Source organism: Kogia breviceps, chromosome 7 (assembly GCF_026419965.1).
Source record: "Kogia breviceps isolate mKogBre1 chromosome 7, mKogBre1 haplotype 1, whole genome shotgun sequence".
NCBI classification, from domain to species: Eukaryota; Metazoa; Chordata; class Mammalia; order Artiodactyla; family Physeteridae; genus Kogia; species Kogia breviceps.
The window spans coordinates 101,285,163-101,312,311 of NC_081316.1; the positions used below are offsets into that span (position 1 = coordinate 101,285,163).

At 39.5% G+C, this 27,149-nt stretch overlaps 1 protein-coding gene across 1 annotated transcript; it reads left to right on the top strand.

Annotated features, from left to right (window-relative positions):
• Positions 1 to 1,766: 1,766 nt before the first annotated feature.
• On the top strand, positions 1,767 to 25,881 carry DLAT (dihydrolipoamide S-acetyltransferase). Its single transcript, XM_059069484.2, has 14 exons — positions 1,767 to 2,427; positions 2,842 to 2,943; positions 3,644 to 3,768; positions 3,914 to 4,067; positions 6,923 to 7,049; positions 8,895 to 9,082; positions 10,148 to 10,301; positions 16,103 to 16,170; positions 17,356 to 17,448; positions 17,811 to 17,918; positions 18,489 to 18,604; positions 22,560 to 22,722; positions 23,721 to 23,857; positions 24,396 to 25,881. The coding sequence occupies exons 1-14, from the start codon at positions 2,149 to 2,151 to the stop codon at positions 24,523 to 24,525; spliced, it is 1,944 nt and encodes a 647-aa protein (XP_058925467.1). The 5' UTR covers positions 1,767 to 2,148; the 3' UTR covers positions 24,526 to 25,881.
• Positions 25,882 to 27,149: the final 1,268 nt, after the last annotated feature.

Consider the following 27,149-nt stretch of genomic DNA (forward strand, 5'->3'; position numbering starts at 1 on the left):
CTCATGATTTAGCTACACCTGTAAAAAGTATATTCGAAATGCAAACTTGCTATGCACTGAAAGATGCAAAACAAGGTTTAAGCAAGGCTACCTAAGTAACTGAACAGCAAACTGAAGATCATCTCATACAAAGACTAATTTAAAGTAATTTAGATCCAGTTATTCAAATGCAGTGGAAGTACTGTAGTAAGATATCTTAGCCAATTCAAAATCGTTAACATTTTTATAATAATTTACAGTTACAGTATAAGCCCTTTCACTAATCGCAGTTATTCTTACGTTGCTTCTTCCAGTTGTTACTCATAAGTAGTTTTACATTATGGTAACAATGTAATTGCTCTACTCCTATTTTTATTTTATTTTATTAATGTTTTGGCCATGCCGTGGGGCATGCAGGATCTTAGTTCCCCAACCAGGATTGAATCTGCGCCGCCTGCAGTGGAAGTGCAGAGTCTTAACCACTGGACCGCCAGGGAAGTCTTTCTACTCTTAGTATTTCAAATATGCCTTTCCATTTAATCTGGGAATTTTGTTTCGCAGTTGTACTCCCTGCATATTATTCTGCTAGACAGCCGTGCCTGCTTAATCTTTTCCTCATTGTTGGATAGTTAACGTTTTTCCAATTCTTTTTCTGTCATGAAGACATTAAAACTTTTTTTTTTTTTTTAACCTTGTTTTAGATGCCTTAAGGATACTAGAATAGGATTCGGGGGAAATGTGCAAACATCTTTTCCCTGGTTCTTTTTCCCTACTATCCTACCATCTCTAAAATCAAACCTCCCGACGAATGCATCTCCTTCTCTTCAATCTCATTAACACTGAGATGTTAGACTTTTTTTTTTTTTTTTTGTGGTATGTGGGCCTCTCACTGTTGTGGCCTTTCCTGTTGCGGAGCACAGGCTCCGGACGCGCAGGCTCAGCGGCCATGGCTCACGGGCCCAGCCGCTCCGCGGCATGTGGGATCTTCCCGGACCGGGGCACGAACCCGTGTCCCCTGCATCAGCAGGCGGATTCTCAACCACTGCGCCACCAGGGAAGCCCTGAGATGTTAGACTTTTTAAAGATTCCAATTTAAGTAGGTATGATATAGTGCCTTCTGGCTGCGTTAGTTTTCCAAATGTTTAATTACCAGCAAAGTTGAACATGTTTTCAGATGTTGGTTTTCCTTATTTCTTGTGTTCTTGATGTACACTGGGGATTTAGGGATATAAATATAGCACGTGCTTCCTTCTAGGTTAACGCCACTCTCAGCTGAGAAATGAGACGCTTTCTAATTATAAGATAACCCTACACAGAAGGGTACCTAACAAATGTAGGTAGAAGGGATTACATGGCAAATTAGAAACAGAAATCTGTTTTGTAAACTTGTAGTTTCACACAGAGAACATGCTTAATCCTGCTACAGTACTCTAGAATGTGGGAAATATATCTTCCATTCGGCTGCCCTTCACATCTTGGCTGGAAAACCTGTTCACCCCGGTTTCCTGTTGGGCTACAAACCTGAAATTAAATCCTTGTAACCCAGTACAGCCTGCGCGGAGCGAAGCCCCAAACCTGGCGGCGGTTGGGTCCGCTGAGGCTGCGGGCGCATCCGGCGAGCACAGTGATGACCCCGCCGAAGCGCCTAGACCCGCCCTTCGGCCGCAGGCTCTCCGCGCCCAGCTGGTCCTCGAGAACCTTCCCATTCTTTCCTCAAAACGGGGCCACGCCCCTCAGCCCACCTCAGACCACTCTGCCTCTATCAGCCCCGCTCTCGCCACCCTTTTAAGCCCCTCCCTTTCGGCCGTGCCCTACACAGAGCTTAGGTGAAGTCCTCCCCTGAGATGCGGTCACCACTGCGAGCCCACCACCTGCCACTCCTCTCCACGTCTAATTCTCCCAGACTCGGCCTGCGGAAGCTCTGCTGGAACGCCCCTGCCACTCGTGGCTCCACAGTAGCCTCCCTGGACCACCCTTTTCCCCGACTCCCGGGAGGAAGACCGTACGTCCTACACGTTTCTGGTCCACGGAGGGTGTGAGGCGAATCTTTGGAGCCCGTTTTACGACAACTTGCGGCCGCGCGGTGCGGCTGACGGCAACGCCGCGCTGCTCTTGGAGAGGTCACTTCGGAGACGGCGCTTGTTTTGGGCTGTGGGGGTTAGCGGCAGTATGTGGCGCGTCTGTGCGCGACAGGCCCAGAATGCAACCCCGAGGGCAGGATTTGGGGCTCGGTGGACGGCCTTGCGGGAGGAGCCGGGAGCTCGGTGCGTGACCCCGCAGGCTGGCTCGGTTCCGGCTCGTTGCAGCAGCAGGACCACAGGGTATGGCAGGGTCCGGGCACTCTGCGGCTGGAGCCCCAGCTCCTGGGCCACACCGCGGAATCGCGTCTTGCTGCAGCTTTGGGGATCTCCTAGGCGCCGCTGGTATAGCCTCCCCCCGCATCAGAAGGTGAGGCCCAGACCTGTCCTTCGCGGGACCCCGTTGTCCTTCATGGGATCCTTTCTCAGAGGCCTCAGTCAGTGATCCTCCATCCCCCTCCAAGTATACTGCGTGTCAGTGTCCCTTTTCCATTACCCAGCTTTGCTGTAGCTCTTGAGCTTTCTTCTTCCATTGAAGAGCGCCAAGCCTGGGGCGGTATGTGGAACGTCTGCTGAGTACACGCTTTGAGACCCACGCAGGCCTGTGGAGCAGGAAGCCTGTCTTTCCGGTGGGGAGCTTCTGGTGGCAGGAACCCCCTTTATATCCCCAGTGCCCGACTCAAACTCTTTGCGTTAAATTGTAGTGAATTGAGTGAAGCGTTAAACCAGAATGAGAGTTAGGTAGCTCTTTGTAAATGTCGTATTTCTCCTTTGTCTTCTCCAGGTTCCATTGCCCTCTCTTTCCCCAACAATGCAGGCAGGCACCATAGCCCGCTGGGAGAAAAAGGAAGGGGAAAAAATCAATGAGGGTGAATTAATTGCAGAGGTAAGTTGTTTTAAAATATGGAAATGAGTTAGAAGGGACCGGCTTAGCTAAACTGAGCATTAACTTTCTGAGTGGGTAGTTATCCCTTTTGCTTAAGAAACTTAGATGTTTTTTACAACTTGATATTAGAGAAGATTGGTTAGCTAAGTTAGCAGCAGCTAGCCAAACTGACTTTTAGCTAAGATATTTTTAATAGTAGTTCTTTCAAACCTGTGGTAGAGGCTTTATTTTCACGTGACTGTTGAACTGTATGAGTTTTTAAAAAATTGAAGTGTAGTTGATTTACAATGTTGTGTTAATTTCTGCTGTACAGCAAAATGATTCAGTTATACATATATATACATTTTAAAAATATATTCTCTTCCATTATGGTTTATCACGGGATACTGAATAAAGTTCCCTTGTTGGACCTTGTTGTTATCCATTCTGTGTAATAGTTTGCATCTGCTAACCCCGAACTCCCACTCCATTCTGCTCCCGCCCCACAACCACAAGTCTGTTCTCTATGTCTGTGAGTCCGTTTCTGTTCTGTAGATAAGTTCATGTGTGTCATATTTTAGATTCCACATATAAGTGATATCATGTGGTATTTTTCTTTTTCTTTCTGATTTACTGCACTTTGAACTGTATGATTTTAGACACAAGCTACTAAACTTCATACTGGTAGCAGAAGTCTAAGCTCCTGCTTTTGTGTTAAAAGGTTGAAACTGATAAAGCTACTGTTGGATTTGAGAGCCTGGAGGAGTGTTACATGGCAAAGATACTTGTTGCTGAAGGTACCAGAGATGTTCCAATTGGAGCAATCATCTGTATCACAGTTGAAAAGTGAGTAGTACCATGGCAATCTGTGGAACTTAGGTGCTCAAGTGGCGTATTTTAACCCAGAATTGAGAAGTTAGTTAAAGGCTTCTAAGACTACTGAATCTGCTTTATAACCCCCTTATACTTAGGCATTCTTTCTCTTCCTTAGGCCTGAAGATATCGAGGCCTTTAAAAATTATACACTGGACTCTTCAGCAGCACCTACCCCACAAGCAGCCCCAGCACCAACCCCTGCTGCTGCTCCTCCATCACCTGCACCTCCCGCTCAGGCTCCTGGTAGCTCATATCCTCCTCACATGCAGGTGAGGCTCAGCCTCTGGGTGTTTGCTCTAGAAAATGTATTATTCATTCATTATTTTTCATAGGTGGCTCTCACATCCTGGGAACTGGCATTAAATATGGCTAGTTTTTGTAATTTGAAAGTAAATAGAGGTTTAAACATGAAAATTGACAACTTTTATTCCTGGTGGTTATTTCCAGGTGTGTGAACTCGGCTAGTTCTTTTAACCTTTCACAGCCTCAGTGTAGCAGATAGGATAATGTTTGGTACTTCTCATTCAAGAACATTTTGTTAGATTTTGAGGATGATTTATTTGTACTTACACTACTCCCTGTATAAATAAGAGTTTTTAGTAGGCCCCAAACAAGTACTGCCTGTTGAATGAAAGTTCCCAGTTGGTGTTTTTCCTTGACATGTCGTATTCTATTTTCTAAGAGTAAGTGAAGTAGTCCAGTAGTATTAGTAAAACACTGAACTAAAATAAAGAATAAGTGTCAAATAGACATATATAATAACATTGCAACAAAGCTGAAGGTGGTAAATATAGTCACTGTTGATTCGATTAACTAAATCAGTTTATAAGAAACTATTTAGTTTATTAGATATTAAGATTATCCCATCTATATTTGTGTTTCAGATACTGGAAATGGATAAAAGCCAGCTGCACTTTTTCTAAAGGATTAAGACTAGAACTTTCCTTCACTTAGTTTATTTGTAGAGATTTTTGTATAGGAATAATTTTCTCCTTTGGACATCATGTTCTATTCCATGGTCTTTTTTTTTTTTTTTTTCCTATAAATTTATTTATTTTTGGCTGCATTGGGTCTTTGTTGGTGCGCACAGGCTTTCTCTAGTTGCGGCGAGGTGGGGCTACTCTTCATTGAGGTGTGCAGGTTTCTCATTGTGGTGGCTTCTCTTGTTGCGGGCCCTAGAGTGCGCGGGCTTCAGTAGTTGTGGCACATGGACTCAGTAGTTGTGGCTTGCGGGGATCTAGAGCACAGACTCAGTAGTTGTGGTGCATGGGCTTAGTTGCTCTGCGGCATGTGGGATCTTCCCAGACCAGGGCTCGAACCCATGTCTCCTGCATTGGCAGGTGGCTTCTTAACCACTGCGCCACCAGGGAAGTCCTCCATGGTCTTTTATTAACATTCACTCATTATAAAGTTTTGCCTGGTGGTCAGTTCACGCATTTATCTCATCCTGTTCAGCAAATTCTGTCTCACTACACAAGATAGTACATTTCTCTATAATTTGTCTTTGGCTTTTTGTGAAAGTGTTAGGGTTCTGTCTTAATTATCCTTTAAGATACAGTATAGAGATTATTGGATCCACTAATTTTTAAGAAGTAGATGAAGATGAGGAACTTCCCTAGTGGTCCAGTGGTTAAGACTCCACGCTCCCAATTCAGGGGGACGGGGTTCTTCGATCAGGTCAGGGAACTAAAAAAAAATTCTGCATGCTGTAATGAAGATCCCGCACGCGGCTATGAAGGTCCCGAGTGCCGCAACTAAGAGCCGGTGTAGGTAGGTAGGTAGATAGATAGGATAGATAATTCTGACCAAGAAAAACATTTTTAAAATTTTCTAATTAGAGTTCTAAGTTTTGTTTTACTCCCCCCCTCACCTTCCTGAGACATCATCAATTGAAATGATTTTTCTCTCAGCATAATCCTGTTGTTAATTAGATTAAAAAAACTAAAAGGTAGCAAACAAAACCCATAATGAGTAAGCATCCAAATTCAGTGGACATACAAGCCATATAAATAAGAAAGCAATTTTAAATTTAGATCAGCCAATCTGATGTTTAGATTTTACTGGGGTGGAAGTGACTATTGTAAGAGCAGTTTGTTCATTCATTCATTCATTTTTTTGCTGCACCGTGTGGCATGTGGGATCTTAGTTCTCCTACCAGGGGATCGAACCCGTGCCCCCTGCATCGGGAGTGCAGAATCTTAACCACTGGACCGCCAGGGAAGTCCCAAATAGTTCTTTTTCTTTTTTTTTTTTTTTTGTGGTACGCGGGCCTCTCACTGTTGTGGCCTAGCCGCTCCGCGGCATGTGGGATCTTCCCAGACCGGGGCACGAACCCGTGTCCCCTGCATCGGCAGGCGGACTCTCAACCACTGCGCCACCAAGGAAGCCCCCAAACAGTTCTTTTTTTTTTTTTGCGGTATGCGGGCCTCTCACTGTTGTGGCCTCTCCCGTTGCGGAGCACAGGCTCCGGACGCGCAGGCCTAGCGGCCATGGCTCACGGGCTTAGTTGCTCCGCGGCATGTGGGATCTTCCCGGACCAGGGCACGAACCCGTGTGTCCTGCATCGGCAGGCGGATTCTCAACCACTGCGCCACCAGGGAAGCCCCAAACAGTTCTTAATATGAGTTTTTTTTTTATCTTGAAAAAGTATCTGGGAAGTTTGGGAGAAATTCAGTTTCCCCTGAGTAAAGAGATAGATGCCAATACAGCGCACAGTAAAATTTTAGTGGAAAGTCTGGACTAAGGTCATTCTGTGAAAATGAAAAACTGTAGCTTAATCTAAGTGTTAAGAAAGACGAAAAGATGTTCTGTGCTTAGATATTTATTGAGGAATTAATTTTAACTGTCTAGAAAGAACTCTTTCCCATCTGCCCTTGTTTTTACGTTTGGAGGGTGGAAAAGTATTTCGAAGGTGGGTCAGAGTATCGCTGGTACTAAAAAGCTTGAGATTTGAAAGATTCACGTGTAGGGACACTTGAGGCCATGGGCTTTTGCTGCTGTGGGGACATGGGAATTTGGATGGTCACAGTCACTATCATTCCATAAAACTGTTTGCTGGCCTGAGCTCCACTGTGTCCACAGTTTCCTAGTATTACACAGTAATAAAATGTGTTTGTTTCTACAGGTGGTTCTTCCTGCCCTCTCTCCCACCATGACCATGGGCACAGTTCAGAGATGGGAAAAAAAAGTGGGTGAGAAGCTAAGTGAAGGAGATTTATTGGCAGAGATAGAGACTGACAAGGCCACTATAGGTGAGATTTCTTCAGCTCTTAATGGTTGAGGCACTGAGTTTTCCAATGAGGGAAGAGGATTGCCATCCTATCCTATAATGAGTGAGTGATAACATGAAAAATTTTAATTCTTGGGATTCATTTCCTGGAACAGAATATTTCATAACAAAAGTGTGCATAGTTGGATTTGTCAGTACCATACTGTAGTCTGATTGAATCAAGGATATGTCAGCTTAGGGATTATTTTTAGGCCAGAGTTTGCTTATTTATTAGCCTTATCAGTGTCTAAACTGGGCAAGGGGGAAAAAAGAAGAAACAGGAGAAAATAAAATCAAAGACAGGAAAATACCAAAGAATTTCAGATGACTTTGAGGGAAGACTTGAAAGCAGGGCTTAGATTGTTTTCATAGTTTGAGAATGAGTGATGGAATGTATATATTACCTGTTCAGATATCATATCACATTTCATTTTATTCCCTCTCTGATTTATTTTTATGCTTAGAACAAAACCCATATAGATAATCATATTTGTCATACCATGTAGATATTTGTAGATAAATGTATTTCCTGTCCAGTTCTCAGAGATGCAGTAGGAGATTCCGGGCATCCTCTGCAGTGGTTGTTTTCAGATTTTGTTATTCAAACCCTGTGATTCCTTGATGGCACGCTGGGGCAAAGGAGAACTTAGGAGCAGCACTCTACTGTTCCGTGCCCACTTCCACCAGGACAACTCCTTTTTATCTTTCTGCATATTGTGCTTCCTCCCATAAGATTTTATTAGAAGAAAGGATTCTGTTTGTTAAAAAGAGAGAAACAAACAAAAAAACCCTGGCACAAATAGATCTGCTTTGCATTTTAACTTGAATACCAATGTTGCTGTAGAGACTAGTATTCTAAAGACTCTGGTCACTAGAGAAGTATTACCTTGGTCAAACTCTTTAAACTCTATTGTGCCCTTGGAGTCTTTTCTTTTTATACATGTCTTGTATTGGATATTAATTCTCAACTGGGATATGGAAGGATTCATCAAAGCTGTGCTTGTCAGGGAGAGGCACAACACCACAGAAAGCCAGGATCTGGAAGGCAAAAGTTGTCCTTTCCAATGGGTTCTTTTAGTTTTACTTTTGGAACTCTTCATATTTGAGTTCCTTGTAAGAAAAGCACTAGCTGGGAATTCCCTGGCGGTCCAGTGGTTAGGACTCCATGCTTTCACTCCTGAGGGCCTGAGTTCAATCCCTGGTGGGGGAACTAAGATCCTGCAAGCCGTGTGGCCAGAAAAAGAAAAGAAAAGCAGTAGCTGAATAAAGTTGTCAACACCACAGAATCTCTAGTTATGCTGTATTTCTTCATAATGAAATAGTTGGTGTAATACCAAGTATGACGTTTTCAGAAAGTTCCAAAGATGCTTTTAGGGGTGTAATCCCATGTCACTATCAACCATAGTAGGTCTTTTAATTTAACCATGTGGTTCTGATCTTTAGCAGTACAACTGATGCCATCTTGGAGTCTTGTGGGTCTGCAAGGGGCTGCCCCTGGGGATGTTTTAAAGAAAACATTCAGAACTAACCACTGTGTAATCTCTTGTAGTTTTATTTAACAGATATTTATTTAGTATTTACTTTGTGCCAGGTACTGTTTCTAAGGACTTGGAAAATATTCACTTAATTTTTATAATATCCCCATGAGGTAGGTACTATTGTCATTCCCATCTTGTAGGTGAAGAAGCTGAGACACAGAGAGGTTAAATAGCTTGCAAAAGGTTATATAGCTACTTTGAAGAAGAACCTTTACTTAAAACGGTGCTTTGAGTTTGGTAGGGTAGTGGAGTCCTTTAAGTTCCATAATGGTTTTTTCTTTCTATTTAAGGTTTTGAAGCACAGGAAGAAGGTTACCTAGCAAAAATCCTGATCCCTGAAGGTACAAGAGATGTCCCTCTAGGAACCCCACTCTGTATCATTGTAGAAAAAGAGGCAGATATACCAGCATTTGCTGACTATCGGCCAACTGAAGTAACTGATTTAAAACCACCAGCACCACCGCCTACCCCATCCCCGGTAGGTATGCTTCTAGAATTGAGGGAACACTTAAACCTTATTCATCTCTAAATTAAGGGATTAAAGTAGATGATATTCTAGGTTCCTTCCAGCTCTAAGATTCTATGGATAAGGAAGGAGATAGTTAACATTTGTGGAGACCTACACAGTGTGTGGCACTGCACCATTCACATAATGGTCAATAGTTTGATTCGTATAGCTTTTTTTTTTTCCCCTGGTGTCTTGAGTCCTGCCGAGAACAAAGCTGAGGTGTGAGGTGACATGTTCTTTTTCTGCTTTAGGTGTAGATATATATATGGAAGGTAATGCTTTGTCACCCATTTACTGTAGAATTGGTAGTTTTTGTCATTGTCAGTCCTCTTGGTATTAACATATAGTAGGGTCATCTAATATTTGTAATACATTGGAGCCTTCACGTAAACGGCTTATTTTGCATAGAATTTAGTCTGTCTGTATGCACTGTATACTATAGACCTATAACATGAGCTTGTATGAATTCCAGGCATCAGTAACACTATAAGGAAGCTTCTACAGGTGTAGAATCATGTGAGTTTAGACTAGGTACACAGTTCTGTCAGAGAAAACTTGATTTCTGACTGCCATACATTTATGGGGAGCTGGCAAGTAGTTGTAGTGGTTTTATTTTTTAATGTGTTTCAACATGGAACCTTCCAGAATAATTTATTATTTTGGAATTAGGTTAAGTAAAAACAAAAGCCATGTAGGTGGTATAAGAGAATGAGAATAAGGAAGGAACAAGAGATTAAAGTGAAGAAAGGCTATAGGATGTTATATACTGGTTACCAAAATTAAATTCCATGCCTCTCTTTGTTAATCATGGAGTTAGAGAATTTGACTTTGTTCTGTCTTTGACATAAAATAATGTTATTCTATTCATATTGCTGTATTATGTTGGTTAAGCAGGAAAAATGTGCATTTGATATTTGGAAAAAAGATGAAGGTTATTTAATTAAAATAGGTTTGACTTAATAAACTATAAACTCTTAAATCTTTCAGACCAATCTTTGCAGTGGTGAATTAACAATCTGTAACTTTTTTCAAAAGGCAGCCCCTGTTCCTCCAACTCCCCAACCTGTAGCCCCTACACCTTCAGCCACCCGCCCAGCTACTCCTGCTGGACCAAAGGGAAGGTTGTTTGTTAGCCCTCTTGCAAAGAAGTTGGCAACAGAGAAAGGGATTGACCTTACACAAGTAAAAGGTAAGTCTGTTTCTATGGAGTGGGGTTTTACTAAAATTTAGTAGAGTTTCTTCCTTAGGACCAGAGAGTACAACTATATATAGTCGTCTTATCTGCGATAGTTGGGGGAAGGATGAGGGAGGGAAATATCTCCTTTGGTGCCACCACAGAGTAGGAAAATTTACTGTGCTTTGTTTAGTCTGTCTAAGATCTACCTATATAATTTAGATAGCTTTTTTTCCTTCTCTCTTAACAGGAACTGCTTAATTGTTGGTGAAAGTATAATGTGTTTGTTCAGCAGAGTTGGGTTATGGTACTTGATTGTATAGTAAGAAATCTGTATCAGTGCTAGGCTAATTGAACGTAGCAATACACAAAACATGAAGTTGGGGTGATTTGAAGTGACTTAAAATAATAAAATTCATATGAAACTGAACTAACACCCCTTGAGGGCAAAGGAAAATGTCTTACCTATCTTTTCCTCCCCAGAGAGACAGTGTAGCTTAGTGATAAGAGCATGGGGTCTTGAATCAGACCATCTAGGGTTTAATCCTGGCTTTATCATTTTCTATGTAATATGTCTTTCGATGAATTACTTTAATCCATCTGTTTTTCCATCTGTAAAACTAGGTGATAGTTTACATTAAAACAGGTGAAGTGCTTAGAACAGTATCTAGAATGTAATAAGTACTCAATACATATTAGTTTTGTTCACATTATTACTATTATTGGCTGGCATAAGCTAAAATTTAATGTAAGGTAATTAATATACTTTGGAAAAGGGGGGAAATTACTATTCCTGGAACATGGTTTGATGGCTAATACTATGTGCTAGTCTTTTAATTACCAGATTTAATCTGCATAACATTTATTGAAGTATGAATTATCATTTCCCATTTTTTAATTGTCCAGCTATGGGCACTCATCAGTGGTTATCATCTGTCTGCAATCTATTGTTTTTATGGTTAGAAAGCAAGCCAATCCCCAAAGACACAAGAATAGAATGTTATCGCTGTTTTACTTCAGAGGATTCTTGTAATATTGGAAGACCCTTTTTTCACCTTAATATTATTTCACTAGTGTATTGCCATTATTTATGTACCTGTGATTAGAATCAGGGACAGCAATTTAAATTGGAATGCATTTTAAGGGGAGGAGAGACTAGGTTAATAATTATACCTGAAGAATTTAAACAAGTAAACAAGACCATTTATTAGATATTTAGCAATACTGACTGCCTTAGGAGAGATTTAAGTGGAAAAATCTCAATATTCTTATCACGCAATTAGAGTTAAGTGATTCATTTATTTAGACAAATATTCATTGACTGTTGTCTATGTATCCAACACTTGTTCATAAGACAGACAGGATTTCAGTTTCAGATGCTCATATTACCAACAATAAAGAATTAAATGGACAGGGAGCTTAGCTATAGCATAGTAGTTAAGAGTATTGGCTTTGGAGCTGGAATGCTTGGATTTAAAACCCAGCTCTGTTGAACACTAGGTGTGTTACCTTTTGTGTCTCAGTTTCTTCATTTGTATATAAAAGTAATATCTTATAGCTTGTTGGGATTAAATAAGTTAATAAACAGTGCCTGTACATAGAAAGCATATGTAGGTATTAGCTATGATGATAATAACTTATTAAATAAGATGATTTGAATGCTAAGAAAGAAATAAACCAAGTGATATACTAGTGAGTAACAGGGTGAATATATGTGTAGTCATTACTGCTTTTGGATAGGGTGGTTGGAGAAGGTCTTTTTGATGAGGTGGCATTTGATCTGACCTGAAAGATGAGTCAGCTATGAGCCAACCATGTGAAGAACTGGAGAAAAAGCATTTTGGGCAAAGATCAGCTTGAAGTGGAAAGAGCTTGGCATGTTTGAGGAACAGAAAGGAGGCCAGTGTTAATGGAGCATAGTGAGCGAAGGATCTAGTGGTAGGAGATGAGGTCAGAAAGAAACTCAGGGGTGAGAACATAAAGGATTTTACAGGTTATGGTAGAATTTGAATTTTATTTAAAGTACAGTAGGAAGCCATTGAAAGATTAAAATGAGGAAGTGGCATAAAATGATTTATATTTTTAAAAGACCATTTTGGCTGCTCTGTGCAAATGGATTAAAGAAAGCCAAGGCACCTGTTAAGATACTGTTGCTGGAGCTGATGATGGTGGCTTACACAAGGGTGGTGAGAGTAGAAATGAAAAGAAATGGGCCGCTTCAACATATACTTCTGCCATAGAATCAACAGAACTTAGGCAGGGATTGGATATGGGGACTCAACAACAGCAACTTCAAAAGAAATGTGCAGTGGACGCTGGTCTGGACAGGTTGAAAAATGAAAAGTGGATGAAGAAGTGGAGATAACATTGTGGACAACTTATTCAAGAACATTTGCTGTGAAGGAAAGGCATAGAAATAGAAATGTAGCTTTCGGGAGCGTATGGGCTCAAGAGAGAGCTTTTGAAAATGAATGATAGTAGAACAGGTCTAGTGTAGAGTTTCTCAGCTGTGGCACTGTTGATATTTTTGACCAGGTAATTCTTTGTTGGCAGGGTGGCAGCTGGTGTCCTGTGCATTGTAGCATGTTTAGCAACATATTTGGCTTTTACCTGCTACATGGTAGTAGCATACCCCACTTGGGACAACCAAAAATATTTTCAAACATTGCCAGATGCTCCCTTGGGGGCCAAATTGCCCTGGTTGAGAACCAGTGGTCTAATAGAAAGGGATAAATTGATGATGTAGAAAAGGAGAAAGAGCAGAATAATTTGGCAAGGTACAAAGTTTTTGAGAATGTAAGAGGGGTTGGGATTGGTTTTGGGTAGGAATTAGGACAGCTTGTCTACTTTTATAGGAGAGAAGAGAATATGGGGTAGGTTTATAGATTTGGTGGTAGCAGATGAGGAGAGTACCTCTCTGGTTGCTGCTATTATAAAGGGAGGGGGTAGTTCCCTGGTGGTCTGGAGGTTAGGATTTGGAGCTTTCACTGCTGTGGCCCGGGTTCAATTCCGATTGGAGAACTGAGGTCCCGCACGCCGCCAAAAAAAATTAAAAGTATAAGGTGAGGGGATCTGCTGGAGAGTTAGTGTGGGAAGGTCTGGGATTACCGAGATTGTAAAATAGTGTTCTCAGAGACAGGGAAAGTGAATTCAAGGGAAACAATTTAATTTCTGGGTAGTTTTCTGTGTCTGTTTTAGTTTTGTGCCTCTGAATTTATAGTATAGTCATTCAGCTAGGTGTGTACTTTTTTTCCCCCAGCAATATTAAGCTACTTCTGGTGCTGGCACTGAGAAGGCATATGTTTTAGAGTTTGACCAGGGAGTGATTATAACAGTGATCCATAGAGTGTAGGCTGGGTAAGGAGAAAGTGAAGACAGGAGGCTGACATGATGAGAGCAGAGGAAATAGTGGAGTGGAAGAAATTTTGTATTAGGGGGAGTGAGTGGTCTGAAATAAGTGAGCTGAGAGGATCAGTGTTTGGTGTTTTATGATACCACCTCTGACACTAAATGTAATTTTTTTTCCACACCAGCAATCAGTTCTCTACACCATGTGGGTATCCAACAATTCAATCCTATTCTGACACTAACTCTCCAGAGTTAGCATCAGACTCCACAGGTTTTTGTTTTTGTTTTTGTTTTAAATTATTTATTTTTGGCTGTGCTGGGTCTTCGCTGCTGCGCACGGGCTTTCTCTAGTTGTGGCGAGCGGGGGTTACTCTTCGTTGCGGTGCGCGGGCTTCTCATTGCGGTGGATTCTCTCGTTGCAGAGCACAGGCTCTAGGCACGTGGGCTTCAGTAGTTGTGGCTCGCGGGCTCTAGAGTGCAGGCTCAGTAGTTGTGGCGCACGGGCTTAGTTGCTCCGCGGCATGTGGGATCTTCCTAGACCAGGGCTCGAACCCGTGTCCCCTGCATTGGCAGGCGGATTCTTAACCACTGCGCCACCAGGGAAGTTCCGAGATGCCACAGGTTTAAAGGCTCAGTCCCACAAGTCTGCCCCCAGTTGAGATGCCAGTCCTGAGGATCACCCATTCTTCTGACGCACTGGCTGTAAACTGGGAATTCCCAAGACCCCCTCCTCGGGTTTGATAATTCACTAGAATGACTCACAGAACTCAGGAAAGCACATTATTTACTATTGCCTGTTTATTATAAAGAATACAACTCAGAACGGTCAAATAGAAGAGATGCATGAGACAAAGTATGGGGAGTGGGGGTTGGTGCTGAGCTTCGGTGCCTCTCTGGGAGCACCCCCCCCCCCCGGCATATTAATGTGCTCACCAACCCGGAAGCTCTCCAGGTCTTGTTGTTCAAGAGTTTTATTTTTATAGAGGTCAATTATTATAGGCATCGTTGATTGTATCATTGGCCATTGGTTATTGAACTCAATCTCCAGTCCCACTCCTACCCCTTTCCCCCAGGGACAGATTGCTTACCAAATCTGACCAAAATGTAATCATTTGGGGAGAAACTATTCTGAATGCCTAAACCCTGATGTTCAGTTTGATTTGTCTCAGAGCTACCCATATCATGGTTTATATTTCTTTGATGCAGAGCATTTTCGCATCCCTGTCCCATTTTATCCTCACAGCATTCCCATGAGTAGGGGCTGGTATGTTAATCTGTCCTGCAGATAGGACTAAAGACCAGATGAGATTAAGTGACTGCAGTCATCTGTCTAGTTTATGTTTGACAACAGCCCTACGTTTTTCACTCCTAGTCTAGTGTTCTTCCCTTTATAATACCGTATTGCTTTATGATGGTCTGTTGTGCCTTCTTAGGGAGAGAGACAAAAGAATTTCAAAGATTTCAGCTAACTCCTCATAGTCAGGAAATTCTTACAGGTGGATGAAGCTTAGTATAAGGCAGGTGGTAGTGTAGTTTCCTCATCTTGAGGGGCTGCAGTGTCCAGATCAGCCTTGACTGTAAGGGGAGGTTATGGTTTCTGTCATTTATAAGGAAGGGAATCTAATAGGAGTACTGCTGCCTCTGTTCTAGAGCTCCTGGTGAGGATAAACACAATCCTAGCCAACTCAGTTTTCATAATGAAGGAAAGGAGTTGGGACGAACTGCACACAACGAGAATCCTTTTAAAAGTCTGCCTTGGGGGAAGATGAATCAATTTGACCAAATATTTTCTAGAAGTGGGCCAGTGTAAAAGGTATTTTAATAACTAAATTCTGAATCTCCTTAGAATTAAGGTTCAGGATTATCTACTTAGGTGTAATGTTTTAAACCTAAGAGGTTGTGGAGGGGAGGAGGAAAGAAATTGAATGAAAGTAAAATTAAGCCTGTTGAGGGAACTTTGAAGATCTTTCTTCGTGTATAACATGGCACCTTTTTCCTTCATAATCTCTAACACAAGCCAGTATAGCACCTTGGCTACTGTGAGAAAGCTGTGAATAATGGAGACCACATGTAGAATGAATGATTCTAAATATGAGATCATTGCATTTGAGAGTTATTCATGCTATTTCAGGGTAAAAACAATTGACTTGCCTGATTTGTCCAAAATAATTGTTATCATATCTGTCGACTCTGTAGCAAGGGAATTCTTTATGAGCAAATGAACGTAGAACTCAAATGAGATCTATTCCAGGGTTTCAGAAAGGGTGTTTTGGAGCTAATGGAGAGGAGGGCAACAAAAGGTGGTATTTTTAGGGAAAAGTTTAAGGGGCATGATTAAGGCAGTGGTCCCTTTAGAGGGTCTTTGGTAGAGAACCTTTAGGAACTTGCACTTCAGGATCACAGTGCTGATCTCCTTGAGGAATTAGCGGTACGCTCTCATGTGTGTGGTATTTCTGTGTCTCTTGCAGGGACGGGACCAGACGGCAGAATCATCAAGAAGGACGTCGACTCCTTTGTGCCTACGAAAGCTGCTCCTGTGAGTTATATTTCGCTTCCTAAATTTTGGTTGCAGTTTGTCCCTGAAGAGTGCTTTGTCCAGCCTGTTAGACCCTTGCATACATTATTTATGAGTGAAATAGCTTAATCAGAACTGTTTTCTTTTGTCTAATTTCACTGGCTAGCAATATGTACGTATGAATGTGCTGTTATTCATACACAAAAGCAAAGATGATATACCACACTGAAATCCACTCCAAGTTGTTTTTGGTTTTTTTTGAGTAGTGATACTAAATTTTTCCTAACTTATCATCTTATTCAGGCCCTATTTTTTAAAGCATGCTTGCAAGTTGGTTGGCTAGCGTTTGAGTTTTATGTGGTTACTTAGTTCACAGGGGGATTAAATCCACATAGCCAACTCCGTTTGATCAGTAAAGGCGCTAAAATAATCAACTATAAGTAAGGAAAATGGTTTAGTTATTTAGATGTTTGCTTTAAAATAAAATATTTGTCATTTTAAAAAAATTTAATTTACTTATTTATTTTTGGTTGCGTTGGGTTTTTGCTGCTGCCCACGGCCTTTCTCTAGTTGTTGTGAGCAGGGGCTACTCTTTGTTGTGGTGCACGGGCTTCTCTTGTTGTGGAGCACGGGCTCTAGGCATGCGGGCTTCAGTAGTTGTGGCTCGTGGGCTCAGTAGTTGTGGCTTGTGGGCTGTAGAGTGCAGGCTCAGTAGTTGTGGTGCACGGGCTTAGTTGCTCCGCGGCATGTGGGATCTTCCTAGACCAGGGCTCGAACCCGTGTCCCCTGCATTGACAGGCGGATTCTTAATCACTGCCACCAGGGAAGCCCCTGTCATTGTTTTTTCTTAACACTATTCAGGAAAATACATTACTTTCTATGTATTTACCTCTTAATCTTTTCAATTTAGGAATGCTTTGATTGCTTTTCTTGAAGAAAGTTTTGTGAAAACAAAATTATTTTGATATAAACTAGTCATAGAAAAATGACATTTAAAACATGATTACCCAATTCTAAGTATGAAAATTAGAAACAAAACTCTTAAACAAGCACAGTCCAAATCGGAGTCCTTTTTGCTCCCTTGGGTTGGAAATAGCTGTTTTTCTATAAACCATTTAATTTTCACTTTGCCATCTGTAAAAGAGTCCCTAACAGTTGTTCACAGTTGCTTATGCTGAGACTAAGAACATTTTTACCTCCTTCTAGACTCCAGCAGCTGCTGTGTCTCCCCCGAGTCCTGGAGTGGCGCCGGTTCCTACAGGTGTCTTCACAGATATCCCAATCAGCAACATTCGCCGAGTAAGAGTATTACCATAACTTTTCGACCCAAAGCTGTTGGGGGCATCTTTACTCTGATTGCGCAGTTGCATCCACGGTTTGAAACACTAAGAAGAGACTTTTTGAAAATTGGGAACCTTAGATGATTCATTTAATAGGTGTTTGGTTTGGCCAATAGAATTCTTGGGATACACAAACACTGTGTTCTGATTAAATACTATTGGAAGGGGCTAAGTTGTGGTGCAGTCCTCCATCTTCCAGTTCTAATAATGCTTGAGGTAAGCATTACCAGGGAGCAGGGTAAAGGGGCAAACAGAGCCCTGAATGAGATGAGGTCTCATTTCAACTCAAGATAATTGATTTTTGAATCTCTTTGATTTCAGGTTATTGCACAGCGGTTAATGCAATCTAAGCAAACCATACCTCATTATTACCTTTCTGTTGATGTAAATATGGGAGAAGTTTTGTTGGTACGGAAAGAACTTAATAAGGTAAAAGGTCTGGAAATTCCACCTTCATAAATTCTAAAAATCTTGTTTTCCCCTCACTGAATATTTACATTTTTGCCCATATATTGTAGTTTGTTACAAATGCCAATTGATAATGGAAGAATGGATGTCATCTTAATTTTAACTTACAGAGAGTATCTTGGAGAATTTTCGTTTTCTAACCCTTGATTAAAGCTTATGATTAAAGTCGACTTTGCCATAGATCCATTTTAGCCTAACATAGTCACTATGATCCTATGAGACTACTTGAGTCTCTTCTGGTAGGTAAGAAACAGTGTGTTTACTTTGTGTTTATAGTTAAGTACCAAGCACCTACTTAGTGTTTAGTTACTTAGTAACTTATGGGATGCAGCTAAAGCAGTGCTTAGCTGGAAACGTACAGGTGTAGTGGTCTACATTAAAATAGATGAAGAGAACCAACTTTTGGTTTCTTTTCATCCCTTCCACCTCAGGACATATGTATATCCACCCCCTCCCACCTTCTCAAGATTATATAGTTTCAGTCTTTGAGAAGAGAATTTAAGAAACTACAATGGTTTCTTGTCTTTGCAGATGTTAGAAGGCAGAAGCAAAATTTCTGTCAATGACTTCATTATAAAAGCTTCAGCTTTGGCATGTTTAAAAGTTCCTGAAGCTAATTCTTCTTGGCTGGACACAGTTATAAGACAGTAAGTATAACACTTCTGGGGAAGGTGTATAGAAGCAGAATATGGAGGGGGAGATGACTTCCACAGGCAAGACAATTTGAAAACAACATAAAGCTATTTCTGAGATAATGCTAAATTTAGTTAGTAAAGATTGCAGATTCTTTGTATGAGTTCAGGAAAGGGAGATAAGTGTACAGATATGTATAATTAAGTTGATAATGACTCTCACAAGGCAGGATTGCGATGGTTTTGTTCACCAGTGAGTTCTGCTAAACTTTAGTGGGGGCAAAATTGCAAACAAAACCAAAAAAACAGTATTTGTTAATATTATGGTAGCATGTGACTGGCATGGTGCTCTTGGTGTCTTTCACATGTTGTCTCATTTAAGCCTTATGACCATGTTATGAGTTAGGTGGTTTTACACACATTTTCTAGATGAAGAAACTGAGGCTCAGTAAGTTGAGTTACTCCCTGAGTTAATAAGTTAGTAAGTAGCAGAACTGTGATTGGAAACAGGATTCTGACTCAGGCTAGGTTTTTTCTACTATGTAGATGCTTTTATATTATTAATTTAATTTTTTACAATAATAGTATGTACATTAGAATATTAATTCATGGCTTACGGTGACCTGCTCAACCTTTAATCTGAGGTCCACGCCCAAGAGGCAAACACAGCCTTTAAACTGTTATTTCTTTTGGTATTTACTTTCCTATTTCTAAACAACATTTTTCTGTTGCCTTTCATAAATTTTTCATTTCATTTACTTTATCAACTGACTTCCTATTAAAGAAGGTTAAGATTTAGCTTTGTTCTACCCTCTCTACAAACACACACACACACACACACACACAACCCATCATCCTACCAAATTGATTGTAGCACAAATTTTGGACAAATCAGTATTCAGTGTTAGTATCTTTATGACTATGAAAAATTGTTTATGACTAAGGAAGTATAGTATACCATGAATACCAACCTGATTTTAGTGATTGCCTAAGAGGGGCTAATTTTTAAATTACTCATCATGAAATCTTTCTGAAACTCCCCCAGAGAACTCTAAACATGTGTCACGAGACTGAAAATTGTTTACTGATTCTAATTTTTTCCTTGGTCACCCCACTCTTAGACAACATCTGAGGGTCTTAATACTTTTTTTAGAGACTATATTAGCTTTCTAGGGCTGCTGTGACAAATTACCACAAAATTTGTGGCTTAACAAAAATTTATTCTCTCCTAGTTCTAGAACTAGGAGAGAACTAGAAAACTAGTTCTCCTAGTTTTCACATTTCAGAAATGTGAAATCATGGTGTCGGCAGGACTGTGCTCCCTCCACAGGCTCTCGGGTGGACTCTTGCTTGCTTTCTCCAGTTCTGGCGGCTCCAGGCATACCTTGGCTTGTGGCTGCACAGCTCCAACTTCACATGGCCTTCGTGTGTCCATGTCTTCTCTTCTGTCTCTTACAAGGACACTTGGCATTGTATTTAGGGCCCACCCAGATAATCTAGGGTGATCTCATTTTAAGAGCCTAATTACATCTGCAAAGACCTTTTTACTAAATAAGGTCACATTAATAGATTCTGGGATAAAGACATAGACATATCTTTTAGAGCATGGTTATGTATATTTGAGGACAATTCTTTGTGTTGACATATGTTTTCATTTCTCTTGGGTAGACTCCTTGGAGTGGAATTGCTGGGCCATAGGGTAAATATGTTTAATCTTTTAGGAATATCTGAAGGAAACACTACTTAGATGAAAGGATGGACGTTGCAGGGCAAGTTCTATGAATTATTTATTAATCCTTACCAAATGCCCTTCAATTTGTTCATACAGCTATTCAACAAATATTTATTGAACATATACTGTTTGCTGGATTTAGTGGTGAACAAGATAGGAAACACCATCCTTACTCTCTTAGGAGGAAGATTATTGAACAAATAATATTGTAATAACAGGATAATTTAATTAAGAAAGCAGTGTTTGCTGTTTGATACCTTGGCCAGAGCCCAGCTACTGTAGTTGCTAAGTGTCACACACTGTATTATTAGAGTGGGTCCCTGTGTTTGCAAGTGACAAAAGCCTGCTGCCTCTGGCCAGCTTGGGCACACTGGGGTGTATGGTCCCCATAATCTCCAAAGAGCTGGAGTTCTTCCTTCATGTGAAGTTTTAACTTTTTCTTTTTTTTTTAATTGAAGTATAGTTGATTTACAATATTATATTAGTTTTAGGTGTATGACATAGTGATTCAGTATTTTTGCAGATTATACTCCATTATAAGTTATTACAGGATAATGGCTATAATTCCCTATATTATACAATATATCTTTGTTGATTATCTATTTTATACATGGTAGTTTGTATCTGTAATGCCATACCCCTAATTTGTCACTCTCCCCTTCCCTCTATCCTTTGGTAACCACTAGTTTGTTTTCTGTATCTGTGAGTTTGTTTCTGTTTTGCCTGTGCATCCATTTGTATTATTTTTTACATTCCGCATATAAGATACACAGTATTTGTCTTTGATTTATTTCACTAAGCATAATATTCTCTAGGTCTGTCCACATGGCTGCAGATAGCAGAATTTGTTTCTTTTTTATGGCTGAGTAATATTCATGTGTGGGGTGGGGCACTTGGGTTGCTTCCATGTCTTCTTTGTTTTTTTTTGGCCACGCATGCAGGATCTTCCCCAACCAGGGATCCACCCTGAGCCCCCTGCAGTGGAAGCTCAGAGTCTTAACCACTGGACTGCTAGGGAAGTCCCTTCTTCCATGTCTTTAATTAGTATGTTCATTTTTTCTAGATATATTCCCAGGATTGGAATTGCTGGATCATATAGTAGTTCTATTTTTACTTTTCTAAGGAACTTCCATACTCTTTTTCCACAGTGGTTGCACCAATTTGTTGATACATTCTCACCAACAGTATATAAGGGTTCCCTTTTCTCCATATCCTCACCAGCATTTGTTAACTTTTTCTTTATTGCAGATCACTTTAGCAGGGGCCTTTACACAGACGACCCCTAAGGAGACTCTGATATAATTCTGGAGTTTGGGAACTTGGTTGTGGGGGGAAAGTCATTCTTTTCTACTAACCTTTAACTGAAATTTAGCATTTCCTCCCATTATAAATATAAAGAACAAATCAAAGAGGTATTAATAGTACTTGTGCTGATGACCAAATAAAAATCAAGTTTTCGTATCACATTGTAGTTATTGTGGATATCTTAAAATATATTTTTTTCTTATCACTATTTCAAAAGTATAGCCATTATTAGACCTGCTGAAGATTATTGAGTTAAGATTATTATTGAGTTAAGATTATTGAGAAGCACATATATCACAATTTTGTTTTTTGAATAGTTCGATAACTGAATTTCAATATAGTTTGTTTGGGAGGAAGTTTTTCTGATAATTTTGAGTATTTTGTTTTCTGTGTTTAAAAAATATATTCTGAGAAGGGACCCAAATGCAAATGTGCCCCATGGCGTAGAAGGGATTAGTAATCCTACTTTTATGTTTTGAGACAACACCACCACCCTACCACGTGAGTACTTCTGGTTTCACCCACCATGCAGTCCTTTCCCTTCACTCTTCTGTTCGTCTACTCAAGCTCTGCTTGTAGACTCAGCTCCAGCCAGTCCATTTCGTTTCAAAATCTAAGGAGTTCTTTTTGATTCTCACTGGATGCTGAACCATTTTTTCCCCACCTGTACCCGTGGTGTTAGTCAAGGCAGAAGAGGGGTAGTTAGCGAGTACGTGTGAAACCAACCTACTGACACATCTCTCATTCATTTTTTAAAAGTGCAGGTCTAAGAGAGGCCACAGCAAAATTTAAAAACCAAGCAAGAGCTCTCCCTGGCTGAAAAGTAGCACAAACTGAAGTAAATACCACTATTCTTGGGTAACCTAAAACAAACTCTTAATTAAACATTGTTGATGATTATTGAGGTTTACTTTTCTTTTTCTTTTTAAATAGAAATCACGTTGTTGATGTTAGTGTTGCAGTCAGTACCCCTGCAGGACTGATCACACCTATTGTATTTAATGCACACATAAAAGGACTGGAAACCATTGCTAATGATGTTGTTTCTTTAGCAACCAAAGCACGAGAGGGTAAACTACAACCACATGAGTTCCAGGTAAGGCCAAGGTATTAATTATTATCTTCTGAATGTTATTATGTTATTCTAATGAATTATGTTATTTTAAAGTTTGGCATTATGTTTCTATTGCATTTTCCACCTTTTGATTCTGCCTTGTGTTCTCACTGACACAAGGTCTTGAAAATAAAGAAAAATTGAGTAACCTATCAAAAGCTGAAAATGACACATTTTCAAGTAGTGTGCAAAAGCCACACAACTGACTTTTGTTCATATTGCTATAGTTGTATGTTTTCAGTAAAGTGTATTCCATTCATTCCTTTTTCCCTTTCAGCTTTATTTATGTATAATTAGCAAATAGGAATTGTAATATTTAAGGTGTACAACTTGATGTTTTGATATATGTATACACTGTGAAGTGATCATGACAAGCTAATTATCCATCACCTCATATATTTGCCATTTTCCTTTTTTTTAATGGTAGTTGAATCCTTTTTAAAAATTCATTTTATTGAAGTATAGTTGATTTACAGTGTTGTGTTAATTTCTGCTGTACAGCAGAGTGATTCATTTATTCATGTATATACATTCTTTTTCATATTCTTTTCCATTATGGTTTATCACAGGATATTGAATATAGTTCCCTGTGCTATACAGTAGGACCTTGTTGTTTATCCACTCTATATATAATACTTTGCATCTACTAATCCCAGACTCCCACTCCATCCCTTCCCCACCTTCTCTCCCCACTTGACAACCACAGGTCTGTTCTCCCTGTCTGTGAGTCTTGTTTATGTTTCATAGAGAAGTTCATTTGTGTCATATTTTAGATTCCGCATATAAGTGATATCACATGGTATTCGTCTTTCTCTAACTTACTCCACTTGGTATGATAATCTCTAGGTCCAATCCATGTTGCTGAGAGTCCTTCAAGTAAAATATTATCTTAAGGTCTTTTCACAAAACATTTGTCATTTTTTTCTAATTTATGTTGACAAGCAGTTACCATGATCTGTTTCTAATCTTTTTTTCTTTAGGGTGGCACTTTTACGATCTCAAATTTAGGAATGTTTGGAATTAAGAACTTTTCTGCTATTATTAACCCACCTCAAGCATGTATTTTGGCAATTGGTGCTTCAGAGGATAGACTGGTTCCAGCAGATAATGAAAAAGGGTAAGTGCCAAAATGGAGAGGGAGTTGTGAACTCACTTTCATTACAACATACCTGTTTTTGAGTCTCAGTTTTTATAATTATTGCCGTGGCATATTGGAGCTTCAGGCAACAACTCTTCTTATTTTACTGTTTGAGATGGGAAGTCTTGTTTACTCTAGGTCAGGGGTCAGCATACTTTTTTCTTAAAGAGCCCGTTAGTAAATTATTTTATGCTTTCTGGGTCATACGGTGGCTATTGCAGATACTCTGCCATTATGGTGTAAAAGCAGGCATAGGCAATACATAAATGTATTCCAATAAACCTGTGGGATTTGGTCTGAGGGCTGTTGTTTGTGGACCTGTATCCTGTAGATGGCTGTTTGGTCTGTTTCTTCAAAGTATTAATTTGAGCTAGAGGAGTACAGCCCATGAAGAATAGGTGGAAAATAATGTTACCTGGTTGGGATTATAAGTTAGGTGTTGGCATTTGGGCTGGTTACTAGCTAAAATCTAGTGATTGCTTTCATAATTCCTAATAATGTTTTTATCTTTTTCTAGATTTGATGTGGCTAGCATGATGTCTGTTACACTCAGTTGTGATCATCGGGTTGTGGATGGAGCAGTTGGAGCCCAGTGGCTTGCTGAGTTTAGAAAGTACCTTGAAAAACCTATCACCATGTTGTTATAATTAACCCAAGAATTTCTAGACTTTCCCAGGTCACACTGGTTCATTCTTACCAAGATACAAATATATTATTAAACGGTGGTTCTCTTTTTATTTTAAGGTTAACCAGTTACTTTTGAGTCTGTCCAGATAAGTTATTTGTAATGGGCATTACTGAAGTTTTTAAAATGCCAATTACATCCAAATATTGTGCACATTTAATCAATACCAAATTTTAAGCTGTATACTCCCTAGTCAAGGGGCATGTGGCTTAGCCCTTTGGTGATAAGGACTTCCACTGGGAAATGTAGAGGTAGAATTGTCATTACCTATTGAGACAGGCACATAAAAGTAACCTTGATGAGATCTTGAGGTTTTGAAATTTAATTACCTCAAATGTTTTGTTTAGATGTGAGAAAAAGAGAAGAAGTCAGGAAAATTAGTTCTCTTGGAGAAAGGGTTTGAATTGAAGCTTGATTTTGGAACCTAAACCTAATTTAAAATTTTCTGTTACATAATCTCGGTTTATCATGGATGGGAAGCATAGAGAACTTCAAGGAAAATAAGTGAAATTTTAAAAGTCAACATTTTCTTAGAACTGTTCAACCAGCTGTTCTTTGTTTATCTTTCTATGAATTCAGAAATGGTTGTTTTCCCCCTCTTGAGATGAAGATATAAATATGAGCCAGCTACTTGGTATAAGTGAGAATTTCTGTGGGTATCTATTTAAACAATTGAAATGTGTCATTCTCAGAGCAGAATTCTATAATTACCTCCAAATAAAAGAATATGCTTATAGAATTTAACAGAGTGAAGTTGTGAAAGTAGAATTTTTCCTCCAAAATTAACTGGTGGTTACTTGCAAATGAACTTAATTACCAGGATTTATTACTTAAATAACTTGGAAAAACAATTATCAAGTAACTATGGAATTAAGTGTGCATATGTAAACTATGTTTCCTAGTGAGATATATGCCAAAGTCCATTTATCACCACATTCTGTCTGAAAAGAAGATGGGAGAGAGACGCTGGTGATACAGTTTGGAGCGATAAAAGATGATGACCAAAATGAAGTGGTTAGTTCTACTTGGATAAAGTGAAAAATGTTAAATGTGTACAAAAAAAGCGTTCTGTGTTTTTCCACCCCAGTGTTGTCTCGTGTAAAATAAGAAAGCCCTAAAATCCTATTGGAGAGAAAAAAATTATTTAGGTTATTTGCTACCTTATCAGCCTAAATATTTTTTTTTCCATTTTGTTACGATTTGCCTTTCTTTGGGGGGGGGGTGGATGGTGGTGATATTCAGGATAATAAAAACGAAACATCACAATTCTAGACTTTCTATTGAATTGATGTGTTTTAATAAATATTTGGAATTGTAATATGTGGAGCTGTTCCCTGAAATTTAGGTCTTTCAACGTTGAATCTATTTCTAAATGTTCATTATTTCATGGTGCACAAGTGACACTCCGTATATTCCAGAAATATTTTCCTTGCTGTATTATTATGAAAACAATCTAATACATTAATCTGATTTTTCAGTAATTAGTAATTTTAGCTTGAACTGAAGATTATGCAGAAGGAACAAACTTATGACAAGGGACCATCACCAATATGAGCCATATCAGGTTCAAATACATGAAACTTCAAAGATAACTCATTCTTTGCTAATGTTTATGGCTCTATTGATCCCTTGAGAAAAATAAAAAGTTGCATTCTAATAAAAATTGTTCTGAGTTAAAAATTAATCTGAGCTATAACCTAAATCTGGATTCAGTCTATTTTTCTTACCAGAACTGAATGAACAAAAGTTAGAAATAGTGCCTTGGTTCAAATTAGATTGTTTAAAAATTAAACTATATGATTTCAATGTGTCTGGTCTAATATTTTTGATCTGTGGGTAATTATTTTTCACATTAGATTATTTAAGACCAGAAACAGCTGTGTACACGGTAAGCTCTTAATACAGATACATTTTGAGTTTATAGAATTGGTAAAATAAGGACTGAGTTTAGGAGCATATAATCTAACGCTTTAGGCGTTGGGGGGTGGCACATAGCAAGATGGAAGTGTGGTCTGGCTCTGTTAGGTACTTTACTCCATTCCTGAGGTTTGTGATTGAAGTTAAAATATCCCAAGGTATGGTCTACAAGAGGAGTTGACCAGTGCGAGAGATAATAGGAATGTGCTGTAACGAATAGTCATCACCCAGTAATGCGTAAACTCTAGAATACATGGGAAAATAATCACTGCTGACTACTGATCTCTAACACCAAGTTTATAGGAAAATCTGGTATCTAAATCAAGGCTAATTCATGTTCACCTCAAAGTTTTCACTTCTGAAGAAGAAAAATCTTGGTAAGATTCAAATTTAAACTACCCCACAGTTCATTATTAGTTAATGCTCTTCCTGGACAAAGTTTTGCTCTTTGTAGGGAGGGGGAGGTAGAGATGTTAGAATATAAGTGAAAGTATTTTGGAAAATAACTAGGATGTAAATTTAGCATTTTAACATTAAGCATGTTAGATCTTGTACTCATTTTATTAGTAGTAAGTACCCAGTTACATAGCTGCTGACATAAGTAACGCCTAAGTGCGGGAGTGCAAGAGTACAGTCAGCCAGTTCTATATAGTTAGGTCTGGGAGTTTA

Excerpts from the sequence above, each read along its gene's own strand:
- DLAT (XM_059069484.2), top strand. The coding sequence starts at position 2,149 with ATGTGGCGCGTCTGTGCGCGACAGGCCCAGAATGCAACCCCGAGGGCA. Across the intron at positions 16,171-17,355 it reads TGCCTACGAAAGCTGCTCCT|ACTCCAGCAGCTGCTGTGTC; the intron begins GTGAGTTATATT and ends ACCTCCTTCTAG. Across the intron at positions 18,605-22,559 it reads CTGGACACAGTTATAAGACA|AAATCACGTTGTTGATGTTA; the intron begins GTAAGTATAACA and ends CTTTTTAAATAG.